The 24,784-nt window shown below is 42.0% G+C and overlaps 1 protein-coding gene across 4 annotated transcripts in view; it reads left to right on the forward strand.

Annotated features, from left to right (window-relative positions):
* Window positions 1-23,131, forward strand: part of LOC124622211 — a 79,573-nt gene extending 56,442 nt beyond the window's left edge. For 2 of the 4 annotated variants that reach the window (XM_047147861.1, XM_047147870.1), the window contains exons 6-7: window positions 5,769-5,918; window positions 22,458-23,130. In XM_047147861.1, the coding sequence (XP_047003817.1) occupies window positions 5,769-5,918; window positions 22,458-22,586 (279 nt within the window). In that variant the 3' untranslated portion in view covers window positions 22,587-23,130. Of the gene's footprint in view, window positions 1-5,768; window positions 5,923-22,457 lie in introns of all 4 variants that reach the window. The other 2 variants (XM_047147876.1, XM_047147884.1) reach the window with 2 other exon arrangements.
* The last annotated feature ends 1,653 nt before the right edge of the window (window positions 23,132-24,784 follow it).

Raw genomic sequence — 24,784 nt, forward strand, 5'->3', positions numbered from 1 at the left:
TTTCATATCAGAAACTTAATTGCTGAGACTTTAGCCAATGACAAGAAACGTTGTTTTTAAATATTACACGAACGAATTGAACATTACAACTGCGAACCATAATTATCAAAGTTTTTACAAATATCACCGCACTGCGCAGTTAATGAAAAATATTAATTGTGTCGGGAGTAGGCATAGATGGTACAGAGGCCGTCCGAGAGTTCACCTGCGCTCACAGTGGCATATGTTGTTAAGGGAAAAACAGAACATCAGTTCTAGATCGACTTCTGATTCTGCCATCGCCTGGCGGTTCAGGCATAGTGGTGTTCATGAAAGTGCACGATTTCTGAATTGACTGCGTGCTGGTGGAATGAAAAAGCAAATTAGCCGTGCTAGTGCGGAAAGTCTTGCTGGAAATACTGCTGAATCGAATACAAAGGATATCGGAGGTAGATTATGGCTATGGGGGAGCACTAAATTGTGCAGCAGAGTATCGATTATCCAAAACAACAGTAGACGTCGGATTTTTGGATATCCTACTTTTCGGATAACAGTTAGTGAACAAGTGTTCATAGGAATGTAAAACAAAGGAACACTGAATTAAAAGCAAAACTGTACATACATATTTTGCATCACGCGTCTTACAAATACGTCGTAATACAGATAGCTGATTACCTAACCTATCCTGGGAAGTTCAAACTGGCTATTAAAGTAGGTCTTCGGTTTAGGAAAGTAAGTCCAAAATACTTGATTTAAAGTTCAGACTCGCTATTTTTTACGCTAAAAATCCGAAACATTTTATAGAGAATGGTAAAGCATCACATTCTTCTTCTTCTAACAATTTCATATTCGTTTCAAGGTAGTGAAGTATTCCTAACTGGATGCTCCTTTTTCAGCACAATCGTTGTCCTCGCAACGAAAATTGACTCATCGTCCGTCAATACTAAATATTTAGGCCATCAGCATCTCATCCGAAGAAGTCTTAAAATTATCCTGATCGCGTTCCTCAAATCCTGACGCTACTTTAATCAGTTCATTCAGTTCGGATACGAATTGTCTGTCTGGTGGCTTTTCAAGGTGCACTGATATGCTCATCCGCTATGTGCAGCGTCTAAATCTTGGTTTTCTGTCGTTTCCATTTTTTTTTGCTGGCAGGCTTCCATCTTCACTGAAAAGTGCAAACACAGATTTTGCAATACCATTCTTGTCCTTCCTAATTTCCAATATTGTTGCACTGCCAACTCCATATTGAAGAGCTAAGTTTGTCCACTAGCACCTTTTTTCAAGTGGCCCATTATTTCTAGTGTACCGGAAACACTAAGAACAAGGCGTCTACATTGAGTCGTCATTGCGACCGGTACAAGAACAGCATGATGTTCTGACGTGAAAACAGAACTGAAACAATGACAGTTGGCAAGGAGGACGAAACCGCTGAACTGGCCCACCCAGTGATAGTAGAGCTTTTACGTGGCACACACGCAGATTTCAATTTTCGGACTGGAAGTCTTTCGGTTAATTATTGTTTCATTTGGTCAGTATTCGGATAAACGACACTTCGTTGTACTCAGTAAGTGCTTACCAAATGAAATCTTTTTGGCATTATGATTGGCTTTCGATGTTACATTGCTGTTCAGTTTTACAGAATAACCCGGGCTAATGCTTTTTTCCCCTTAAAACTGATACTGGCCAGGGAAGTCTGCAATCCTACAGTTAATATCTATCACCTGGTTTTCAACCTTATTATCTAAGTGTACTTTGTTTCTAGCTCAACTAGTTCTGTACTTGTTTGTGATATTTTTGTGTGGTTTATGATATAGCTGCATTACGTACAACGACTACGCAGGAAATGCCTACAATTCGTCGAAGGCATTTTTGTGAGATACGACGTATATCGTTCAGTTTTACTATCACTGATGCATGGTATAAAGTCTGTGTGTGTCGTGGGTGGACTCTGTGACCTCCTTTCACTAGCTGTATCCTCCGCCACATTGTGTCAGGTGATATGCTAGTATTTGAAAAAGTGCAGTTATTCCTACTTACGTAATCGGTGTTACAGTACTAACAAACAGTGATAATGGTGAAAACCTTTTCGAAATAGTTACGGATTTCCAGCACGACGGAATAGCTTGGGTCAGCAACTTCTGTTAATCAGTAGCACGAACAACCAGTACGAGTTTCAAATTTCTACTTTTTATGCATTCGATGACTAGTTTCAGGCCGAGACTCAATTTTCAAATCACCATAACAAAGCCGAAAATGGCATTTTCGAAGATGTCAAAAGCGTGCAACGAATACTGATTGTGGAAAAACCGGAAAAGAAGGCAGCCGAAACTTTTGAGATGTGATGACACAGAACAACGTTCATATTAGGTGGACTGATAACATCACGAATGAGCAGGAGAGTCTGCAGAATTGGCGAAGAACAAACGGAGAATACTGGAAAGAAAGAGGGTCTGGGTGATGGGATACGTGTTACACATCAGGAAGTAACTTGCATTGTACTACAATAGTAGTTCCCAACCTGGAGGGAATTACCCCCTGAGGGATTAAATTGATTTCTCTGGGAGGGGGGGGGGGGGGGGGGGAGGGGCGGACTGCGAGGGGGGGGGGGTTAAAACCGAAGCGTTCAATTGTGTTTCGCTCAAAAAACTATATTTATTTGGAAAAGTAGTGCGAAAAACCAGTCCAAGATGCAACTTTTTACCTTTTATTCACTATACGAGGGGCGTTTGAAAAGTCCGTGCAAACATAAAAACTATTTACTTGTTTGGGGTAAACCTTTTTTATTTTTCGACATAGTCTCCTTTCAGACTTATACACTTCGTCCAACGCTGTTCTAATTTCTTGAGCCCTTCCGAACAATAGGAATTGTCCAAGTCTGCAAAATAGCTATTAGTTGCTGCAATCACCTCCTCGTTTGAATAAAACCTTTGTCCCGCCAGCCATTTCTTCAAATTGGGGAACAAATAGTAGTCCGAGGGAGCCAAGTCTGGAGACTAGGGGGGATGTGAAACGAGTTGGAATCCTGTTTCCATTAATTTTGCGACTACAACTGTTGAGGTATGTGTTGGTGGATTGTTGTGATGGAAAATGACTTTTTTGCGGTCCAATCGCCGGCGTTTTTCTTGCAGCTCGGTTTTCAAATGGTCCAATAACGATGAATAACATGCACCTGTAATAGCGTTACCCTTTTCCAGATAGTCGATGCGGATTATCCCTTGCGAATCTCAAAAGACAGTCGCCATAACCTTTCCGACCGAAGGAATGGTCTTCTCCCTTGGTAACCCATTGTTTAGATTGTTCTTTGGTCTCAGGAGTATAGTAATGTATTCACGTTTCGTCGACAGTGACGAAACGACCCTTAAAGTCCTGTGGATTCTTCCTGAACAGCTGCAAACCATCCTTGTAACACTTCACACTATTCCGATTTTGGTCAAGCGTAAGCAATCGCGGAACCCATCTTGCGGATAGGTTTCTCATGTCCAAATGTTTATGCAAAATATTATGCATCCGTTCATTAGAGATGCCCACAGCACTAGGAATCTCACGCACCTTAACTCTTGTGTCACTCATCACCATATCATGGATTTTATCAATTATTTCTGGAGTCGTAACCTCCACAGGGCGTCCAGAACGTTCAGCATCACTTGTGCCCGTATGGCCACTCCGAAAATTTTGAAATACTTATAAACTGTTCTAATCGAAGGTGCAGAGTCACCGTAATGTTTATCAAGCTTTTCTTAATCTCCTGAGGCGCTTCTCCTTTCCTAAAGTAATGTTGAATCACCACACGAAGTTCTTTTTAGTCCATTTTTTGACAGTCACTCGACGTCCTTGATTCACACGAATGCCAAGCACGAAGAAATAGACCAATATGGCTGAAACTTGGTGCGCGTTATTTCCAAAGATGCTACCAACTAAACATGACCTCGATATTCGCCCGTGGTGCCGTCTTTCGGACTTTGCACGGACTTTTCAAACGCCCCTCGTATAGTGCATACGGATAACTAGTCATCGAGTGAATAAAAGGTGAAAATTTGTATCTTGGACTGGTTTTTCGTACTACTTTTCAAAATAAATTAATTTTGTGAGCGAAACACAATTGAACGCTTCGGTTTTAACCCCCCCCCCCCCCCCCCCCCCCTCGCACTTCCCCACCCTCCCCTCCCAGAGAAATCAATTTAATATTCCCTCCAGGTTGGGAACCACTGCTGTAGTACAATGCAAGTTACTTCCTGATGTGTAACACGTATTCCATCACCCAGACCCTCTTTCTGTCCAGTATTCTCCATTTGTTCTTCGCCGATTCTGCAGACCTCCCCTGTTCATTCATGATGTTATCAGTCCACCTAATATGAACGTTGTTCTGTATCTTCACATCTCAAAAGTTTCGGCTGCCTTCATTTCCGGTTTTTCCAAAATCAGTATTTAATACCACGCAAAAATCTCCTCCAAACGTACATTCTCACAAATTTCTTCTTCAAATTAATGCGTCTGTTTAATACTAGTAAACTTCTTTTGACTAGGAATGCCCTGTGTGATAGTACTAGTCTGTTTTCATGTCGTCCTTGCTCAGTCCGTCATGTGTCACTTACCTTCCAGGATAGCAGAATTCGTCGTCACTAAGTTCGGTATTAAGTTTATAGTTAACGTCATTTCTCTTATTCCTAATTTCGCTTTACTCTCAGTCCAAATTCTGTGCTCGTTACACTGTTCATTTCATTAAACAGTTCCTGTAATTCTCCTCCGCTTTCCCTGAGAGTAGTAAGGTCATGAGATAGTCTTACAACTGATGTTCTTTCAGTCTGATTTATAATCCCACTCTAGAATCTTACTTTCCGCCACTGCTTCTTCGATGCATATCTTGAACAGTAAGGACGAGAAAATGCATTCCCGTGTTACAAGCTTCCTCGTCAGAGTGCTCCGTTTTTGGTCTTCCTTTCGTATTCTACTCCAGACTCCTCTGGTTCTTGTAGACATTGCATACTACCGTCTTTCCCTATAGCTTGTTCCTGTTTTTCTCAGAATTTCGAAGATCTTACAGCATTTTACTTAGTCGAACGCTTTGTCTGTGCCGACAAATCCTAGAAAGTCTTGATTTTTGAGTGTTATAAGGAGCAATATTTCTTTGGGCATTTGTTATCATAATTGCTGCGCGGAGTGGCCGCGTGGTTTAGGGCGCTATGTCATGGATTGTGCGGCTCCTCCCGCCGGAGGTTCGAGTCCTCCCTCGGCATATGTGTGTGCTTGTGTGTGTGTGTGTGTGTGTGTGTGTGTGTGTGTGTGTGTGTTGTTGTTGTTGTTGTTAGCTTAAGTTAGTTTCATCAGTGTTTAACCCTAGGGACCGATGAGCTCAGCAGTTTTGTCCCTTAGGAGTTCACATATATTTGAAAATTTTATTAACATATGTATTTGCATTGACTGACAAACGAAGTGGATGTTACGAATTCGTTCAGTCCTTTGGTATTCGATGGGACGTTGTCAGAGATTTAATTTGAAAAATTTAATCCGAACCATTAGAAAAAGACACTTTTGAGCTGTGTTTGTCTGGTATATGTCTAGAACGGTCTTAATCAGGTTTCTACAAAGCTTTCCAGCTTTTTAAAGATAGTATGAACCTAACATTGTTACAAGACAGTTTACGCAGCGCTTTTACAAATTTAGCGGTAAATGTCTGGTTAGTAGAAATGCTTCTGTAAGGCATGACTATTTAAAAATTAATGCTTTTATCATCTTTAAAAATTTAAGGAAACCTCGAAGCGCACGCTATAAGCTCAAATGCTGTTCAGGAATCCAAGGGTCCTTTGCTGGCATGGACGATTTTCACAGCCGTAGTAACAGTACTGGGAATGGCCCTTTGTCCCTTGACTGTGGAAATATACTTCTGGGACAACAATGTCAACTTAGCCGTCATCATACTGTGCAGCGGTTTCACAAATGTAGGTGAGTGCCATGTCATATACATTTTAAGCCTTTTCAATTCTGTATTCACTCACATAATTCTTAATTTGGCTTACAAAATCACGGCAATCGAGGGGTGTGCGGATATTCCTGACTCATCATCCCTGTACTGTAAACTCGTCTCAGTACATCGAAGGTAATATGAATTTAAAATTTCTGATCACACATCGACCGCCATCATTCGTAATAATGCATTTTAATTGTTAATGCAGGTTACCTCTGCGTATTTCTCAAAGAGATAGTTGTCTCAGTTTTAGAATTTTCGTAATGATTCAGATTAAGAAAGCATGTGTTGAACTGTTTGGGGGCATAGCCGCGTTGACGATTTTGTTCTGCACCCAGTTTTAGAACGACAGAGCCAGTCTTCTTCAAATAGTCCGAGCAGTTGTAATCTTGGTCCTAAACTGTGACGCACTGTTGATGTTGCTCTTTTACCTGTAACTGAGCCCGCTTCCTGCTACCCCGCTATTCTGACCCCCCCCCCCCCCCCCCCGCCACCACCATACCCACTTCCAAACCCCGCTAGCACCTCTTGCTGTTCAGTTGTTATACCCTTGCCATGCCTTTCCCGGGTCCGGGTGTCACCCTATCGTGTTCGGTAAGTTTACCACTAATCTCGATCATCTGAGTGCCGGATCGCAAAAACTTTGTTTTAACTGAATCCTTCACTACCGCTGTGTCTATACAGGGTGTTACAAAAAGGTACTGCCAAACTTTCAGGAAACATTCCTCACACAGAAAAAAAGAAAATATGTTATGTGGACATGTGTCCGGAAACGCTTACTTTCCATGTTAGAGCTCATTTTATTACTTCTCTTCAAATCACATTAATCATGGAATGGAAACACACACCAACAGAACGTACCAGCGTGACTTCAAACACTTTGTTACAGGAAATGTTCAAAATGTCCTCCGTTAGCGAGGATACATGCATCCACCCTCCGTCGCATGGAATCCCTGATGCGCTGTTGCAGCCCTGGAGAATGGCGTATTGTATCACAGCCGTCCACAATACGAGCAGGAAGGGTCTCTACATTTGGTACCGGGGTTGCGCAAACAAGAGCTTTCAAATGCCCCCATAAATGAAAGTCAAGAGGGTTGAGGTCAGGAGCGTGGAGGCCATGGAATTGGTCCGCCTCTACCAATCCATCGGTCACCGAATCTGTTGTTGAGAAGTGTACGAACACTTCGACTGAAATGTGCAGGAGCTCCATCGTGCATGAACCACATATTGTGTCGTAGTTGTAAAGGCACATATTCTAGCAGCACAGGTAGAGTATCCCCTATGAAATCATGATAACGTGCTCCATTGAGCGTAGGTGGAAGAACATGGGGCCCAATCAAGACATCACCAACAATGCCTGCCCAAACGTTCACAGAAAATCTGTGTTGATGACGTGATTGCACAATTGCGTGCGGTTTCTCGTCAGCCCACACATGTTGATTGTGAAAATTACAATTTGATCACGTTGGAATGAAGCCTCATCCGTAAAGAGAACATTTGCACTGAAATGAGGATTGACACATTGTTGGATGAACCATTCGCAGAAGTGTACCCGTGGAGGCCAATCAGCTGCTGATAGTGCCTGCACACGCTGTATATGGTACGGAAACAACTGGTTCTCCCGTAGCACTCTCCATACAGTGACGTGGTCAACGTTACCTTGTACAGCAGCAACTTCTCTGACGCTGACATTAGGGTTATCGTCAACTGCACGAAGAATTCCTCGCCCATTGCAGGTGTCCTCGTCGTTCTAGGTCTTCCCCAGTCGCGAGTCATAGGATGGAATGTTCCGTGCTCCCTATGACGCCGATCAATTGCTTCGAACGTCTTCCTGTCGGGACACCTTCGTTCTGGACATCTGTCTCGATACAAACGCGCCGCCCCACGGCTATTGCCCCGTGCTAATCCACGCATCAAATGGGCATCTGCCAACTCCGCATTTGTAAACATTGCACTGAGTCCAAAACCACGTTCGTGATGAACACTAACCTGTTGATGCTACGTACTGATGTGCTTGATGCTAGTACTGTAGAGCAATGAGTCGCATGTCAACACAAGCACCGAAGTCAACATTACCTTCCTTCAATTGGGCCAACTGGCGGTGAATCGAGGAAGTACAGTACATACTGACGAAACTAAAATGAGCTCTAACATGGAAATTAAGCGGACACATGTCCACATAACATCTTTTCTTTATTTGTGTGTGAGGAATGTTTCCTGAAAGTTTGGCCGTACCTTTTTGTAACACTCTGTATTTTGGAAAAGGATTCTGCCTCGAGGAAGCACATTTTCTTCTTTTTCACCCATGTTTCAGTGAAATTTCACCATTATCAGAGTGTTTATTGTATTTTCTTTATGTAACTTTCTGTCGTCTGTAGTATAGCTGATATTTTGTACACGTCGTCATGACTATGGAGCTGCACTCACGAACGCACACTATGTCACTATTTACGAAAAGTTTCATTTACTAAAATACACTTACCTGAACGCAAACAAGGACCCGTTTGATCTTTGATCTCAGGTGAATACCTGTTTGCAATGTTTCCCGTCACCTATATTTTGAGAGTCCTTCATTAAGCTGATTCATAACCTTTGATTCAGCATCAATGTTGCAAACAGCACGCGACGCCGTAAAATGTGAAGCGCTGTGTGCTGGCCTGCAGACAGTGAAGTGACACAGACCTACATCGAATACGTGCAGCACATAAGTTAGAGACGGTTCGGTGCAAGAGCTAGCTTGAGTCCGGTTTCTTGCCAGTTTTCCACCCTCGTTTACGTCAGTGCTGGGGTGGTACCCCTCTCCACCTCAAAAATAGAATACACAAACAGTTAAAATACACAGAACCACGTGTTTGCGATTCACTACATATTGGTGCATAAAACTCACGTCCCGCTTAGGTTAAATGACGACTGTGTCGAGAGTAAGGATACCAGACTACAAATTTAAAATAAGTTTGCCAAATTATGAAAACAAGAGACCCTGGGCGACGGGATAAACATTAGGAAAGAGAGGATGCACAGAGACAGAAATATAGCATTAATGTTTTATTGAAATGTTTTAATTGCAGATGCTAATAATGAAGTTGACCAGTTTCAAATGATAAGCAGCCTACACCAGAACTAATGAAAATAAGAGACAGAATGGTAATAGATACACTGAAAGATGAAAAATAAAAAACTTCATCCACATCCAGTAGGCTAGTCACAAGTGACATGTCACAGTAATGGTCTCGGAAATTACAAACTACCTTTCTTGCTTCTGCGTCACAGTTAAAACGGCAAAATAAACTATATCAGTAGAAGTTCACAAGAGAATAGGAAGAGAAATGGAAAAGAACCAAATAAAATATAGGAAGAAGATTTCAGTATTGCACAAAGTCCCTGAAAACAGAAGTAATGAGCTGATGAAGAAAGAGCTTGTTTCTGATGACAGAGTAGTTAATCTTTCTAATATTGTAGTTAACAGTGGTGCTACTGTACAAAGGGCTACAAAAGGCTTCAGTACAGAATTACTCCTCACTTCAACGCAGAGAAAATTAAGGAAGTGCTAGATGAAATGAAAGTGAGTGCTGAAATAGCTAAAATAAATGGATTAATTGTGACAGACAGATATTAAGTCAAAATACAGTCAACAAAAATACAGTGAACAAAAAGTAATAATGTCCAGATGCTTAATGATGAAGAGTACTGGAGTCTGACGGTCTCTCTGGTGGATGGTGGAGGAGCTATTTTACTGGTATCACTGCATGGCATTTGGATTTCCCACCAGAATTTTGTAGGTTACTTAAAATTTACTAACTGCAGTGGTACACCACTTTACTATTCTACAGAAGCGAACCGCAGTATTTAAACAAAAAAAAAGCTTCGCAATACAACACCCCCAAAGGGCAACATACGTGTACACACTTTATAATGAAAACTTTAGAGCCAATTCAAAGAAACAATACAACGCCCTACGCTGCCAGGACGTTGTGACCACACAACACATCACACGGTCATCTTAACTTTTCACAGTCCAAGTTTCAGTTTTTTAAAAACATAACATACGAACCACGGGACAGACCACCAGTACCTCCCCCTTTTGGGTTACATCAGTAGCAACAACCATATACGGATGATCCAGAATCGCCAACCCTTTGAAATAATGAAATTTTTGCCGCCAAAGTTGCCACCGGAGGCAGTCATTACAACATTTCACAACGGCCACCACAACACAAGGAGTATCAAACGCACCATTTCTAGAATGGTAGCACCTACCCTGTAACCGTCGTTTCCATCACTTTCCTACGGTGCACATGCTTTCGTAGTTCTCCTCAGCAACAAGAAGCTTATAAAGCACATCTGTTGTCGGAACCAGTCTTTGCAATAACTCACATCGGCCGCACCACGAAACGGGGCAAAGAAATCAACACATCGCACACAGTTCAATAATAACGCTAACAATTCGCAGTCTGTACCGGCACTTTAATACCATAGGAAACGCCGTCAAGAAGCTAAGGGACCGACATTCTCTTATTAAGTAGCCGTGGCAACACCACACAGCTTCTTATGGTCGGCGCGGTCTATCGGCGTTGTCTTATTAAAGTAAAAATAAACGTTACAACCACCCTGTTCATCACTTAACCGAACCCGATTGTCATCGTTGAAGAAAGACAACGCGAACGATAAGCCGACCCTAACCACTGATCTTGCCTTCTCTCTCCAGTATCCTGACTGAATCCAACTAATAGTCAAAAAGATGAACAGCACCGTAGAACTAAACCACCAAAGACGCATTTCAACACTTTCGCAGAGCTTATCGCCAACGGACACACTTGCTGTCGGCAGCACAACTCTGCCTCGTCGCTGCGACCGTAAACACCGGCGGTCAAGAACGGAGCGCCAGGCCTACCTTGCAGTACTACTTGCTGTCACCTTTGACGCCGCTAGCGCACCTAGGTACAATCAACCGTCCGTGAAAGACAGAGGAACTGTGGTGGAACCACAACGGCGCGAAATACAAATTTCCATAGGAGGAAGACAAATCGCACAGCACAAAATCAGAAATTCTCCTCCTCCTCCTCCTCCTCCTCCTCCTCCTCCTCTTTTTCCTCCTCCTGCTTCCAGTCCAAGGAGTGAGTGTATGCCCGTTTTGAAATCAAAGGACTGTAACAGAAATATTGTCGCCATATCTCCATGGCCTCCTACCAGCTCTAACCCCCCCTCCCTCCTCCCTATCCTCCCCCTATTGTCCACCTGGGCTCCCTCTATCTCCCCCACCTTCCTTTCTCCCACCATCCTGTCTCCTTTGTCTCCCTCTTACTCCTCTTCTCCTCCCCGGGCTGCCAACCCTTACCCTCTCTCCTCCCCCTCCCTTCTTTCTCCTACTGGCACCTTCCCCCCTGCCTTTCCTCTTCACTCAGTGGCAGTCCCCCCCCCCCCCCCCCCCCTTCATGGTGTTGGTGGTGTCCTCCTTCGCTGATGATCATCGCCACAGTGGTTCAGTGCGCCAGTGTTTTTTCAACAGTATTTTTCGGTGTCCTACGTTCGTGTCTCCAACTGAATGTCTACATTTGATTTAACTGTTGAACGCATTTGCGTGTACTGCACCTACAGTCGAACAACTTCATTTCTACCATGTTACGTTTTGTCATCATGTTTTTCTCTACATATTTTTTCTATTGTCTTCTATTGTATTTAATGTTGTCCCATTTGGCCGAAAAGCGGCGTATGTAGGCCACTGCTGGCCCGCCTCGTATGCGGAATAAAGGGAAAAAAAACTTCATTGGCTAGGCTGCAGAGCGGCATATGAAGCTGCTGCCAGCCCGACCCCCCTCCCCCTTTCCGCCCTGGGGGGAATCGAAATTCAGGGTGATTATACGAGGGCTGACTGAAAAGTAATGCCCCCACCTTCGTAACTCTTCAACAGTTGGCAGCATTGGTATGCTGCAGGTATTGGTTTCTTCCATAGTCTCTTCCCTACAGCTCCTGTTGGCAGAAAGCCTTAGCACTCAACAGTTGTGTTGATACAATGTAAAGTATGGAACCCGGACCAGACGGTCGGTCAATGCGATTTAAGCAACGTGCAGTCATTGAATTCTTGACAGCAAAAGGTGTGACTCCAAAGAAATTCATCAGAGAATGAAAGCAAATTATAGTGATGGCTAAAAAATGGTTCAAATGGCTCTGAGCACTATGGGACTCAACTGCTGTGGTCATAAGTCCCCTAGAACTTAGAACTACTTAAACCTAACTAACCTAAGGACATCACACACGTCCATGCCCGAGGCAGGATTCGAACCTGCGACCGTAGCGGTCGTGCGGTTCCAGACTGTAGCGCCTTTAACCGCTCGGCCAAAATTATAGTGATTTCGTTGATGTGAGTACTGTGCGTCGATGGGCCAGTAAGTTTAAAGATGTTGAGGTGAGAACATCTGACCTCACAAACAGTTGGACGTCCTCTGACAGCAACCACCGAATTTCACAAGAAAAATGTTGACAGATTGAATTAGGGCGATGTTGTATCGCTCAGAGAGAAATTGCAAGCACAATCGGCATTTCACAAAAACGTGTGGGTCACGTTATTGCTTTGCTAGGCTATCAGAAAATCTGTGCACGATGCGTAGCCCAGATGCTGACTCCTGAAATGAAAGCGCATAGACTTGAAATTTGCCAGGAACTTCTCTCGCGTTACGAGAACGAAGGTGACGCCTTTCTCCATTAAATTGTGACAAGAGACGAAACGTGGGTACACCATTACGACCCGGAGACGTTGAGAGAACTGTGAGACTGTGGTTGCGGAAACAGAGTGTTGACTTCTTCCATAATGGCTTCAGAAAAAGTGTTCATCGTTGGCAGAAATGCATCCAATTGGCTGGTGATTATGCGGAAAAGTGAATATTAATAATTAAAGATCACATTCTAAGGATTATTTCTGCGTTTTATTTATCAAAATATTCCCATCCAAACTTAATTAACGAATGTGGAAAAATTACTTTTCATTCAATCTTCGTAATTAAACTATCAAACCGCTGTAGAAATAACACCACTGCTCAGAATGACGTCATATTGCAACGGAATAATATCTGAGAAGGGGGAAAAATGTATGGCAGAAGAAAAATACATTGTTACAAAATGTAGCAGTAGATGGCGCTGTAAGCATCATAATTTAATAGTGGTCGACTAAAAATGACAAATGAAGGTGTACGTTTGATGTTAAGCAAATTATGCTACTCAGTGTGCATTGGTGTATAGGTGAGATATTGTTAGTTACGTAAGCCCATCCACCAAGGAAAGCTCACATCACATCGGATGGGAAAAAATCGGTTTTTAATTGTCATGAGTCAAAAAACCGCATAAAGAGTATCACTCACATCGGTTTTTAATTGTCCTGAAGCCAAAAACCGCATAAAAAGCATCAATCAAAATCAAATCGGATTATTAATTTCTGTGTGACTGGCGCAAAACAGTATACCGTCCATCGTTTTCTGCAAGTTGAAATCGAGGAACAGCATGTTTCATAGCTGATAGAAGTGTTTCTGGGGTCACGTTCAGAATGTGTTGCGTAATGCGTGATTTCAATGCAGCTAAGTTTCCAATCGAAACACTGAACATCTTTCAGATAGCCCCACAGCCAGAAGTCACACGGATTAAGATCAGGTGATTGGGACAGCCAGGCTGCAGGGAAATGGCGGCTGATAATTCTAGCAATTCCGAAATGGCGCTTCAGCAGATGCTTAACTGGATTTGCAATGTGTGCAGGTGCACCATCTTGCATAAAAATGATCCCATCCACACATCTACGATGTCGGAGGGCTGGAATGACGTGGTTGCACAAAAGACACTCACAGCGCTTACCAGTGTCGGTACAGGTCACAGGACTGGAGGCCCCTGTTTCTTCGGAAAAATATGGCCATATGATCAATTATGCCGTAAACCCGCACCACACAGTGACCTTTTCAGGATGAAGTGGTACTGGTTGATTTGCGCGTGGATTTTCCATTGCCTATATTCGACAGTTCCGTGTACTGAGATATCCTGTCAGATGGAAGTGAGCTTCGTCTGTCCACAAAATCTTCCACAATCATTCATTGTCCACTTCCACGAGAAATTCTAAAGCAAAGGTCTCTTGCTGGCAGGTCAACAGGAAGCAACTCGTCCACGTGAGTTATTTTGAATAGATAGCAAAGAAGCATGTTCCATAGGATTTTACGCACCGTGCTTACAGGTATGTCCAATCTTCAGGCAATTCTCCGTGCACTACACGTTTGCACACCACCACTCGTCTCCTCCTGCATTGCTGTGGCCACTGCTTCCACTGACGTCGAATCAATTCGTCTCCTCCCTCCATCAGGTTGTACATCAAAAGAACCCATCTTTTCGAATTTCCGAATCACTTTCTCCAGACCCACGGCAGTCATCAGACCAAAACCTTTTTTCTAACCCTTCAGTGTCCGGAACTTCTGCACAGTGAAGTGTGCACAGTCATTATTTTCATAATACAGCTTTACAAGCAGAGCACGTCCTGCATTGAGACAGTCATGACGAATATACTTATATGGATATGACGACCTGCAGCCGTCTAGAAGGAAATTAGAATTATATATTAATACCTTCAGCTGCTGACAGGGGTTGATATATATCAATAGGGACAGGTGAAAATGTGTGCCCTGACCGGGACTCGAACCTGGGATCACCTGCTTACATGGCAGACGCTCTGTCCATCTGAGCCACAGAGGGCACAGAGGATAGTGCGACTGCAGGGACTATCTTGCGCATGCCTCCCGTAAGACCCACATTCTCACATTATGTACCTCTTCAGCCAAGAAAGCAGACAGGAAGACATTTAAAACAACATAAAGAAGAAAACATGGCAGAATATAGAAACAGAAAAGTCTGAAACATAAGAAAAGAAAGCGTGCAAAGTGGTGACTGTAAAACGGAGGTAAAAATCTAAAAAAGTGTTTTACACAGAAAATACACACTGGATTAAAATGCAACAGGCAAAGACAGGCCAGAACATAAAAAGTCGCAGGACGATTGAAACAGCCACGTGACGGACGGCGTAGCATGGAACAATCATGGACTAAAACAGGTTGAGCACACAGTTAAAACCACATCACTAGATGACTCTGTATAACGGCACCAAAACACAACGCAACACTAATGCAGCACACTGATGATGAATAAAAACCTGAGAGGATCTGCCGGGAGAGGGGACAAGGGAGAAGGGAAAAGGAGGTGAGGAGTAGGGGAGAGAAAGAGTATGGGTGGGGGCGTGCCGAAGGAGGGCCGTGGAGGGAAGGGATGGGAAAGGAAAACAGCTGCGGAGGGGGTGCAGGGACTCAGGGAGGGAAGGAGGAAAATCTGCTCTGGAGAGGAAAAAGGAGCCCTGGGGAGGGGGGGGATAAGGCCAGGTTATAGTTGGACGGAAGGGTAGATGTCACAGCGAAGTTCAACATCCGGGAGAGGGAGGTGCTGGAAACAGCCCTGATCAAGGAGATGGTGGGTGTGGAGGTAGAGAGAGGGAGGGATACAGCGATAGAGGCAGCAAAAGCCGTGTACCCTGCGTGTTTTTACCAATTTCAATGGTTCATGCGCATGACAGGTGGTTTCATTTACTATTCTGACACATATAGCGCCATCTATTGATCAATTTTCACACTTTTTTTCTTCTATCATACGGTTTCCCCCTTCTCCGATAATATTCCGTTGCAATTTGACGTCATTCTGACAAGCGGTATTATTTCAAGCGTCTTGAGAGTTTAATTTTAATTATAATCACCCTGTATATCCCGTCTTCCAATTTCGTTAAAATATAATGCTTGCCATGGCAGATGCTCAGGTGGTATCCGTTCGATGTGGCCTTAGCGTTTTTGGGTAGCGCCCAGTATCCTCTACCAGCGTCGTTTTCATGTCTCATTGCTGTCTTATGTCTTTACTTAGCGCTCCGTTTTACAATGTCCGCGAAGTGACCCCAGCTCATCCAATTCTTTGTTCTCTCCTTTTCTTAAAGTCCATGACTCACAAACAAACACAAGAGCAGACTTAGCCACCCTTTGTGCCATGTTAGTGTTATGTCTTTCTCTATAGTTCTGCCAAGGTAGCTCCTTAAGCAACGATTTTTAGCGTTACATTTCAGTATATTTTATACCATATCTAGGTTATTTTTGTATCGATTCTGATACATTTAAACGAATTTACCTTTTCAGTTATCTTATTGTGTAGGACTAGTATTGTGCTTCTTACATTTTTCCTTTCCTTTTCCATTACTTTTGTGTTATTTGCAGCTACAGACAGTTGATAAATATCTAATACATTATTAACTTGAAGCACATTTCATTGTAAAGCACTTTCAATGTCTGCTGGAAGAACTGGTCGTCCATAATGTTAAGGAATTAATACTGTAAACATAACTGATGAATGCTGTTTAAGACACTGTCTCTCTGTAGAGAATAGTAATCCCTAAGGAAAATGCACGACCATGAATATACATGCAATCCCTCGATAGAAGGGGAAAAAAGACGGAAAGTTCATACACTGTCAAAAAAATATGCAATGAAATTCGGAAACAGCAGCAATATCATGAAATCGGAACAATTTACCTTCTACCATTTACGCAATAACTTGACGGACGGTCTCCTACAAGAATGTCAGCCTACATACTCAACACGGCATGTAATATTCCGCAGCAACTGTGTCTGTAAAGTCTGCTAATTTCACTCCAAATCGTCTTCACTTCGAAATGGCAAAAGCTGAAGTCCCTCGAAACGACCGAAACACAAAGGGACCTACACATATTAAACAGTGCTTGAGCAAGAGAACTTCTCGGAGACATGTCTCTGGGAAGCAGAACTAGCAAATGTAGCTCATTTGATCGTAAGATGTTTTCTTATTGACTTACGACCATCGCCATGTCACCATCCATTGATATAGATAATAAAATTCTTCCACATATTATTCTAAACTATTCATTAATTGCTCCAGTGAAACTAAGGAAACCTGAATGGCCAGACGCAGATTTGACTCACTATCCATCCGAACGATATCCAGTGTCTTTACCGCTAGGCCACCCTGGTCAGTACGGGCATGTTTAGTGATCAGCTGAGCGGGTGATTTACATTGATGTGCGATGGATTTCCACACCGCCAAACCAACAATGGGGCAAATAATTTGTTCGTTTTGCTGATTTGCAGATTTATTGATCACGAGCCACGTCTGTCAACTACCACTCGCATTATAATGATTTCTGTGTCCTGGATATTTCTTTTTGCAATTTATTAATTTATAGCTTCGTCTTTCTTCGCGTTACCTATTCTAATTCTACTTTGCACAACAAAATTAAAGGACCACTGTTTCGAAACCACATAATTGTCTTCCACTACAGCGCGTAAGCTTGTAATTTGTCCTAATGGTGCCTACAAGATTCCTTTGAAACAGTGAAAAACTATAGCGCCCTGCGACGTCACCCTCGAGCTTGGCATCGCTTCGAACGGAAGATGTCGACAAAGGCGAAAAATAGGCCACTCCTGAAAAGTTCATGTGCGCTGTACGGTCGTTTAATGATGTCATACTGGCACCAGATTTCAACATAATTCTACCCAAAACAACGACGATAAGGCCATCACAGCCGCTCTTCCCCACGTTCCACCCCCTCTTTTGACGTCTCTGCGATGGAGTTCAGAACAACGACACCATACGTTGAAATCATGGTCCCGGCGGAGGTTCGAGTCCTCCCTCTGGCATGGGTGTGTGTGTTTGTCCTTAGGATAATTTAGGTTAAGTAGTGTGTAAGCTTAGGGACTGATGACCTTAGCAGTTAAGTCCCATAAGATTTCACACACATTTGAACATTTTTTTTGAAATCACGCGGTTTTCTTATGAGTGACCGAGGAAAACATTTGAGACAATCGCCGCTTCGAGTCGACACGAAAAGGCCTCAGGGGATGGCATAAAGTGCCACAATGAAACTGCCCCTTCCTTGGGGCGTTGATTCCCACACATTTCGCGGTCGAAAACGACAGTTCACAATGCGATGAGCAACGGGAAGATGTTATTGGTGTCCTTCGCCACTGCTGACACCCTCGGGCATTTCATCCCTTCTCTTAGGACATTGTGGGGCTGCATCCCCATTGAATATGATCACACCCTCTTGGAGTGCAGCGTGACCGCAATTTTTACTATCCTGCACAGGTTGGATTACAGGGACCGTTCAAAACATGTGGACGTTATCCAAAGCATCAAAGGGCAGTTATACTTTATCAGCCCTCCCATTTTCCGGCCTCCTATGGCGCTATCACGTGGGAGTTCAACGTTATCATGTGCGTGAACGAAACGACAAAGGGTTCCTCTATGAGCCCCCAGTTGAGCAACACCCTCGGTGGCCCTATTCACCTTTTTTGAGCATGTTGGGAATGTACGTTTAGAAATTTCGACATTAAATCAGCCTGACAGCTACTCTAATGCCTGAGGGTTAGGCAAAACCTTCGACAACCCCTTGGTGCGGTTCGCCTGCCCTCAGGGTCAAGAGCAGTCGCCAGGCTGATTCGGTGCCGATATTTCTAAATGTACATTTTTGACGTGCTCAACAAAGTTGCGTGGGTGGCACAGAGGATGTCGTCGAACCGGGATGGTCTTAGAGGGACCCTTTGCCGTTTTATTTATACACATGTTAATGTTGCACTCTCACTTGATCACGCCCTAACAGTGCGGAAAACAGGAGCACCATTTCCTACTTCGGATCACGTTAAAATTTCATCGGACGGTTTTGAACGATCCGTAGTGGTTCCAACCTGTACACGAGAGCAAAAGCTGCAGTCGTGCTACACACCAAGTGGGTGCGATCACGTCCAATGGGGATGCAGCCCCACAATATCCTTACAGAAGGGCTGAAACGTCCGATGGTGTCAGCAGCGTCAAAGGTTGGCAAGAATATCTCACAGTTGCTCATCGCACTGCGAACTGTCGTTTTCAACGGGAAAACGCGTGTAAATCAACGCCCCAATGAAAGGGGTAGTTCTATTGACGCCATTTATGCCTCTCCCTAAGAAATTTTCCTATTGATTCTGAGCGGCAATGTGTCTGAAATATTTTTCACGGACACCCATATGAAAACTGCGCTGTTTCAGTGCTAGGTGTCGTGGTTATGACTTTCGTCGCAAAGACTTCAAAGAAAATGTGGGTAAGAGGGGCTGTGACGACCTTATCATTGCGTCACGCGTCCACGGTGGCATTGGGTAGAATTGTGGTGAAATTTGGTGCCAATGTGACATCATTAACCCATCTTACGGCTCATATGAGCTTTTGAACTACGGTCTTTTTTTCGTATGTGACGACACCTTGTTGTCTGATGCGTCGTCGAACCCGAGTCACGTCGCAGGGGCCATATTTTCGCACCGCTATAGAGGAAGATTGCAGGAACCTTTGAGCCAAATTTCAAACTTCTGTGTCGAAATGGGAGCCAATTACTGGATTTCGAAAAAGTGATCCTGTAATTGTGTTGTGCAGTGTACTTCAGTACTACAGCTGATCTGCTAATGTTCAACAGCGGTATTATTATTCGAAATGAAGAAAGTAAAGTTGCCTGTAAATTATTTTCACTTTTCATCTATATTTTGGTCTTAGACTCTCCGTCCATGATCGGACTATTATCTGAAACAAAATAAAAATCCTGTTCTTATGAAGTGAAAGCAATTTATATTCCATCAACAGCAAAGTATTTTCTTTGTGATAAGCAGATTCGGCAGTGCGTGGATATTTTCAGATCAGTTCAGAGTTACAAGGTAACTCGTCATAGATGTAAAGCGCCAAAGGTAAATGCTCCGTCTCTGCAACGTCTTCGGTGGGCATGGCGTGTGTGAAAGATATTACGAAGTGAAAGTTGCGTAGTTCTGTAGCAACTGCATCACGATGGGAGAGAACATTCCTCTTTACATGATGCTACCGCTTAATCAGCATTCCGTCCTTCTATTCTTCACCATACCGTGGCAGGAATTCGACTGACCGATAAAGAATATGTGTTGCGAAGTAACTCCCATCGGTGTACCTGGACCTTACTTTTCGACACTTCCGCAATAATCTAGTCATGAATCTGCGGATACTGCAGCAATTTACGATTAATCCTGTTCCGTTCGAGATCAGATTTCCAACCAAAAATACCGCTACTTCAATATGCCCGTACTGTCCTTGCCAAGTTTAACCGCACACCATCACGGCTTCATTTATTATAAGACCAACCTTTTGCTGCTTTCCATAATATTCACGTTTAACGTCTCAAGATTTTATCGTAACGACTATTGTGACGGAGATCCTCTACAGACGTACGGTTTATGATCTCGGGCTTTGACTATCAGAGATGCATGCTGATTTTCGTACGTGGTACATAATGAATTGGTTGGAATCGACCATAAAAGTAACTGGAGCAAATAATGTATGTTGTGTCATTGAGTTAGTTACGTGTTTCTCTCATTAAAATCCTAACATAATGTTGGATACCTGATATAGTCTTGTGCTCTAGACCTACCATCCCAGAAATGAATATTTAGTAGTAATCTTTCGGAGAGAAAAACTTTGTTTGCTGCCTAGACTAGTGTGCAGAGTGTTATTTTACACTAGTGCTTCCCAAACTGGTAGTATTGACCCCTGAGGGGTAGTTAAATTATCTGAGAGGTAAAAAAAAAGTGTTTTAATTGTATTTCCGTCACTAAACTAATTTTTTAAAGATCATTACTATTAACACTATTTTGTCAGAACTGTAAGCAATATTGATTACGTAAATTGCCAATAATTAGTTTTGTTTTCAAATGCTAACATTAACATGGGAGTAATTTGGTGGAATTTAAGCTTGTTAGCGATTATATGAACATTAGATTCCTCACACTGTTCACCTGTTACAAGCATACTTTGTACTTCGGACTACGCATGTATTAAAGCAAACCTGAGACATATACATCATATATGCTTAAATATCTCATGAAAATTCTCGCAGTAGTCCAGAAATCACGTCGCTATTCACTTCACGACAATAACTGAAATAGCTGGCAGTTCAACTTGACAGTAACTACGCATTGGGTACTATATTGCTGTATAGAATACACAGTATTGTTATGTATTATTATTATTATTTATTATTTGTTATTATTATTATTATTATTATTAGTAGTAGTAGTAGTAGTAGTAGTAGTAGTAGTAACAGTCATCGGACACAAAGTATTGGCAGCGTGACGTGTTTCAATTTCTGCCAGTTTAGTAATAAGGAGTCCGGTAATCAAGTGATTTATAGACAGTAAGTGTAGCATCTATTTTAATTTTGTTGATTTTAAATGGGAGAGCACAGTATGGATGGAGCAAGTATCACCAGAGAGAGAAATGATGTATGTTTTGTCCCCCGAATGAAATTTCCACCCTGCAGCGGAGTGTGCGCCGATATGAAACTTCCTGGCAGATTAAAACTGTGTGTCTCACCGAGACGTGACTCGGGTTTGGAAGGTAGGAGACGAGGTACTGGCGGAATTAAAGCTGTGAGCCTGCACGGTTGCTCAGCGTGTTCGGTCAGAGGGTTAGCTGCCCTCTGTAATTAAAAAAAAAAAAAAAAAAGACTGGGTGAATGGATCAATAACGAACTTCAACGGGGGTCAGGGGACGTCCGTCACGAACAAAATGAGATTTAAAAAAAATAAATATGGTGGAGCACTTGCCCGCGAAAGGCAAACGTCCCGAGTTCGAGTCTCGGTCCGGCCCACAGTTTTAATCTGTCAGGAAGTTTCAAGTATGTTTTGTCTTCCCTCAATATGGACAGTATTTTCTGAGGAGTTACGGGTATCACCCGCAAAGCATTGAGAATTTCTGGAAATAAGCTGTTAGAAATCACCCGCAATGCATTGAGAATTGCTACAAATAATCACTACCAATTGTGTCATTGATCCATTAACTCATGGTTTAATAAAACGCCTACAAAAACAAAACATAATTCATCTTTCGTCGTTTTGAAAATAAAAGTATTCAAAGAAAATTCGTTTTCTTTCCAAAGGGTAATTAATCGCTGATGTTGATGACTGAGAGAGACGGGTGGGGTACTTGCTGATATCAGATTTCACTCAGGGGTAATGGTCACACAAAGACCGGGAATCACTGTCTTACATCCTCAGCACTAAAGGTTCATCCACCTCCTTTCTCAATTTGGATGTTAGCTGATTCAGATAAATTTCAGATGCACCTAGAAACTTTTATTGTGGAGAGTTATGTTGTGTATAAATCCAAAATCTCAGTTGTTTGAATTTAAATGTTTCTGGGATGAGGTAATATTTCCTATAATATTGCTTCTGTATTTACTTACCACACTTTTTATACTCGGTACTTTTTGAAAGAGACAACAGTATCAAACAACATCTTTATTGGTCATGATACAAAAAGATGTTTTGGTAAATAGTGAAGGGAAGAAATTAATTGCTTTTACAGGTGATAGAACTTGAAGACTATCACCAGACTTTCATTTTAACGATAGTATTTTATAATGTACTTTGTATTTCTTTTTCAGCTCTCAATATATACTACCTATTGGTGGTGTACAGCTTCTACCGCACGATTGGAAATTCGTCAGTGGATGATGTCGAAATTGTATGACCGTGGAATTTTTTATCCATTATTGCAACAAACCATAGGTTGATATCACTGCGTAACACGGCACATTTTTAACAAGCACGATCTACTAGAAACATCGAATATTGTTAACGCTAGTAAAATAATTTCATTCAGACATATGGAAACTACGAGTAACAGACAAAACATATTCGGTCACAGACTGCTTCGACGTCCTTCAACCACGCCCTATCGAAAGCCCCTTGCGCTGTTCCATTTAGCCTCTGTTATCATGTGATCCCAAAAGTGAAGTATAACTAAGCCTTCTTCTAAACCTCACTTTTAGTTTTCTTGCTTTCCAATCAGTTAACTTTTATATCTAGCTTATTAGGATAGGTGTACATATTTACTTTATTATAAGAATATCACGTAAGTAATAAGAGAACGTTAATAGCAAACTCGATTTGTAAGCTACAGCAAATAAAGTGAGACGTAAAGGTAATTTCTTATGACATGTTGTGCTTCCCTTTTTATGCGTATGTTGTAGTGACCTCGTTACGTCTTTACTGTGTATGATTATTGAAGAAATCATATTCTTTAATATTTTTGTTGTTGTGAGGCAAATGAAATATCTGCAGCAATAAAAAGAGCTGTAAATGTCTGTTTTGTTGCGACAGTGTTGCTAGATTTATTGCACGTAACCATCTCCTAAATTTCAGTTCCATCTGCAGAGAAAGTAACATCAGTTTCGTGTCATCGATTGTCGTCACCTGGGTAAAAATGTTTTTGTCCTGGTGTTGAACAGAAATTATTATGTCCATTTGACTGAAGAAATGTAGGTGTGATTTAAACAGAAAATTTCAATATATATCAGTTGGGTTTAGGAAACTGGAACATTTTCAAGAGGAATAATAAGTATTTTAAGCGTTACCTACTCAGTATTCACAATTCATTGATTATGTAGCAGCAGTTGAAAATTGCTCTTCACGTACAAATGAAGTATTCATATCTACATATGTAGAACAGTTGAGCTGCAAATGAGAAAACAGAAACAAAACGAAGGTGTAATACTAAGTTAAAACGATATTTAACTTACCAGATAATTCTCTATGAAAATCCAGGCAGAAACAGGAGACACATTTTTAAATTTGGTACGCATATCATCAGCAAAGAGTGATAAGATAAATACCAAAAGTATCTGCTGATTTTATTCAGAGCTCTTTTGGACAGCACTGCGTCCTTCATGTTGAAAATTTTAAATGGTTTTAATAACATTAGATCTTTATCAGGCGCTTTGACATCTGCACTACACACAAGTGCCATAGTTTAACATTGATCGTAACTACGAACATTGAAGCAGCTTTTAAACTACTCTCATTTCGATGCATGGTTTTAATTTCGGTGTCAGTAAGAACATATTGGACAGTAAATTTCTCTTGCTAACCAGCTTGCATGATGCAGTCCACCGGGAGAACTTATTTTTAATCTCTTTTCAGCATCTCCTTCAAGAAATGTAAAAACAGTTCTGTGGATTCATGGCAAACACTTGTCAGTAAAACTTCATGTACTTCATTACTATAAAATTCGACTATGTATTCAGTTTCCGAAGCATTAATTTTTTTCCGTATACTTATTGCCACAATGAATGGTTTAGCAAGGATATTTTACTAAGTTTCTCTCAACTATTTGTATGCAACGACTTAACAAACTGAGATATCTTGCTTTTAAGGACACTTCGCAAAGTTAATTCATCAATGCAATAATGGCAAGTAAAACAGATTTCTATGAATTTTTTGGAAATGGGTAAACATCTACCATTAAGGCGACCAGTGTTCGCACCGATTGCGAAGTTGAAAATAATTTTGACATTGTATTTTAGTCATCCCTTTGAAAATGTAGTTCAAACAGCTTGTGCTTGCTCTTTACCGGAAGAATTCTCTAATTTTTGACGGTCATAGAGCTTCTCTTTGTACCCAAGGGAAGCCACAACTGGAAGCTTTTCTTCGTTTGATTCCTTAAAATTTAATGCAGACAACAATTTGCCACCCATTGAACAGTCATAATGGTAGGAACATAATTACCAAATGCCTATTTAACAGTTTTAGGACGTTTCTTTTTTACTTTCATCTGGATTTGATGAATAAATAATTTACTGATAGAATGATCATCAGTAGTTTTACTGCATCCTGCAGGATATAAAGGGGCCATAACACTCAGTCAACATCTGTCTATAGTTTCGGAGCCATAAAATCCGTTGAACCTTGTTTAGTAGCACCCTGACATCAA

The sequence above is a fragment of the Schistocerca americana genome, chromosome 1, assembly GCF_021461395.2.
Source record: "Schistocerca americana isolate TAMUIC-IGC-003095 chromosome 1, iqSchAmer2.1, whole genome shotgun sequence".
Classification (NCBI taxonomy): Eukaryota; Metazoa; Arthropoda; class Insecta; order Orthoptera; family Acrididae; genus Schistocerca; species Schistocerca americana.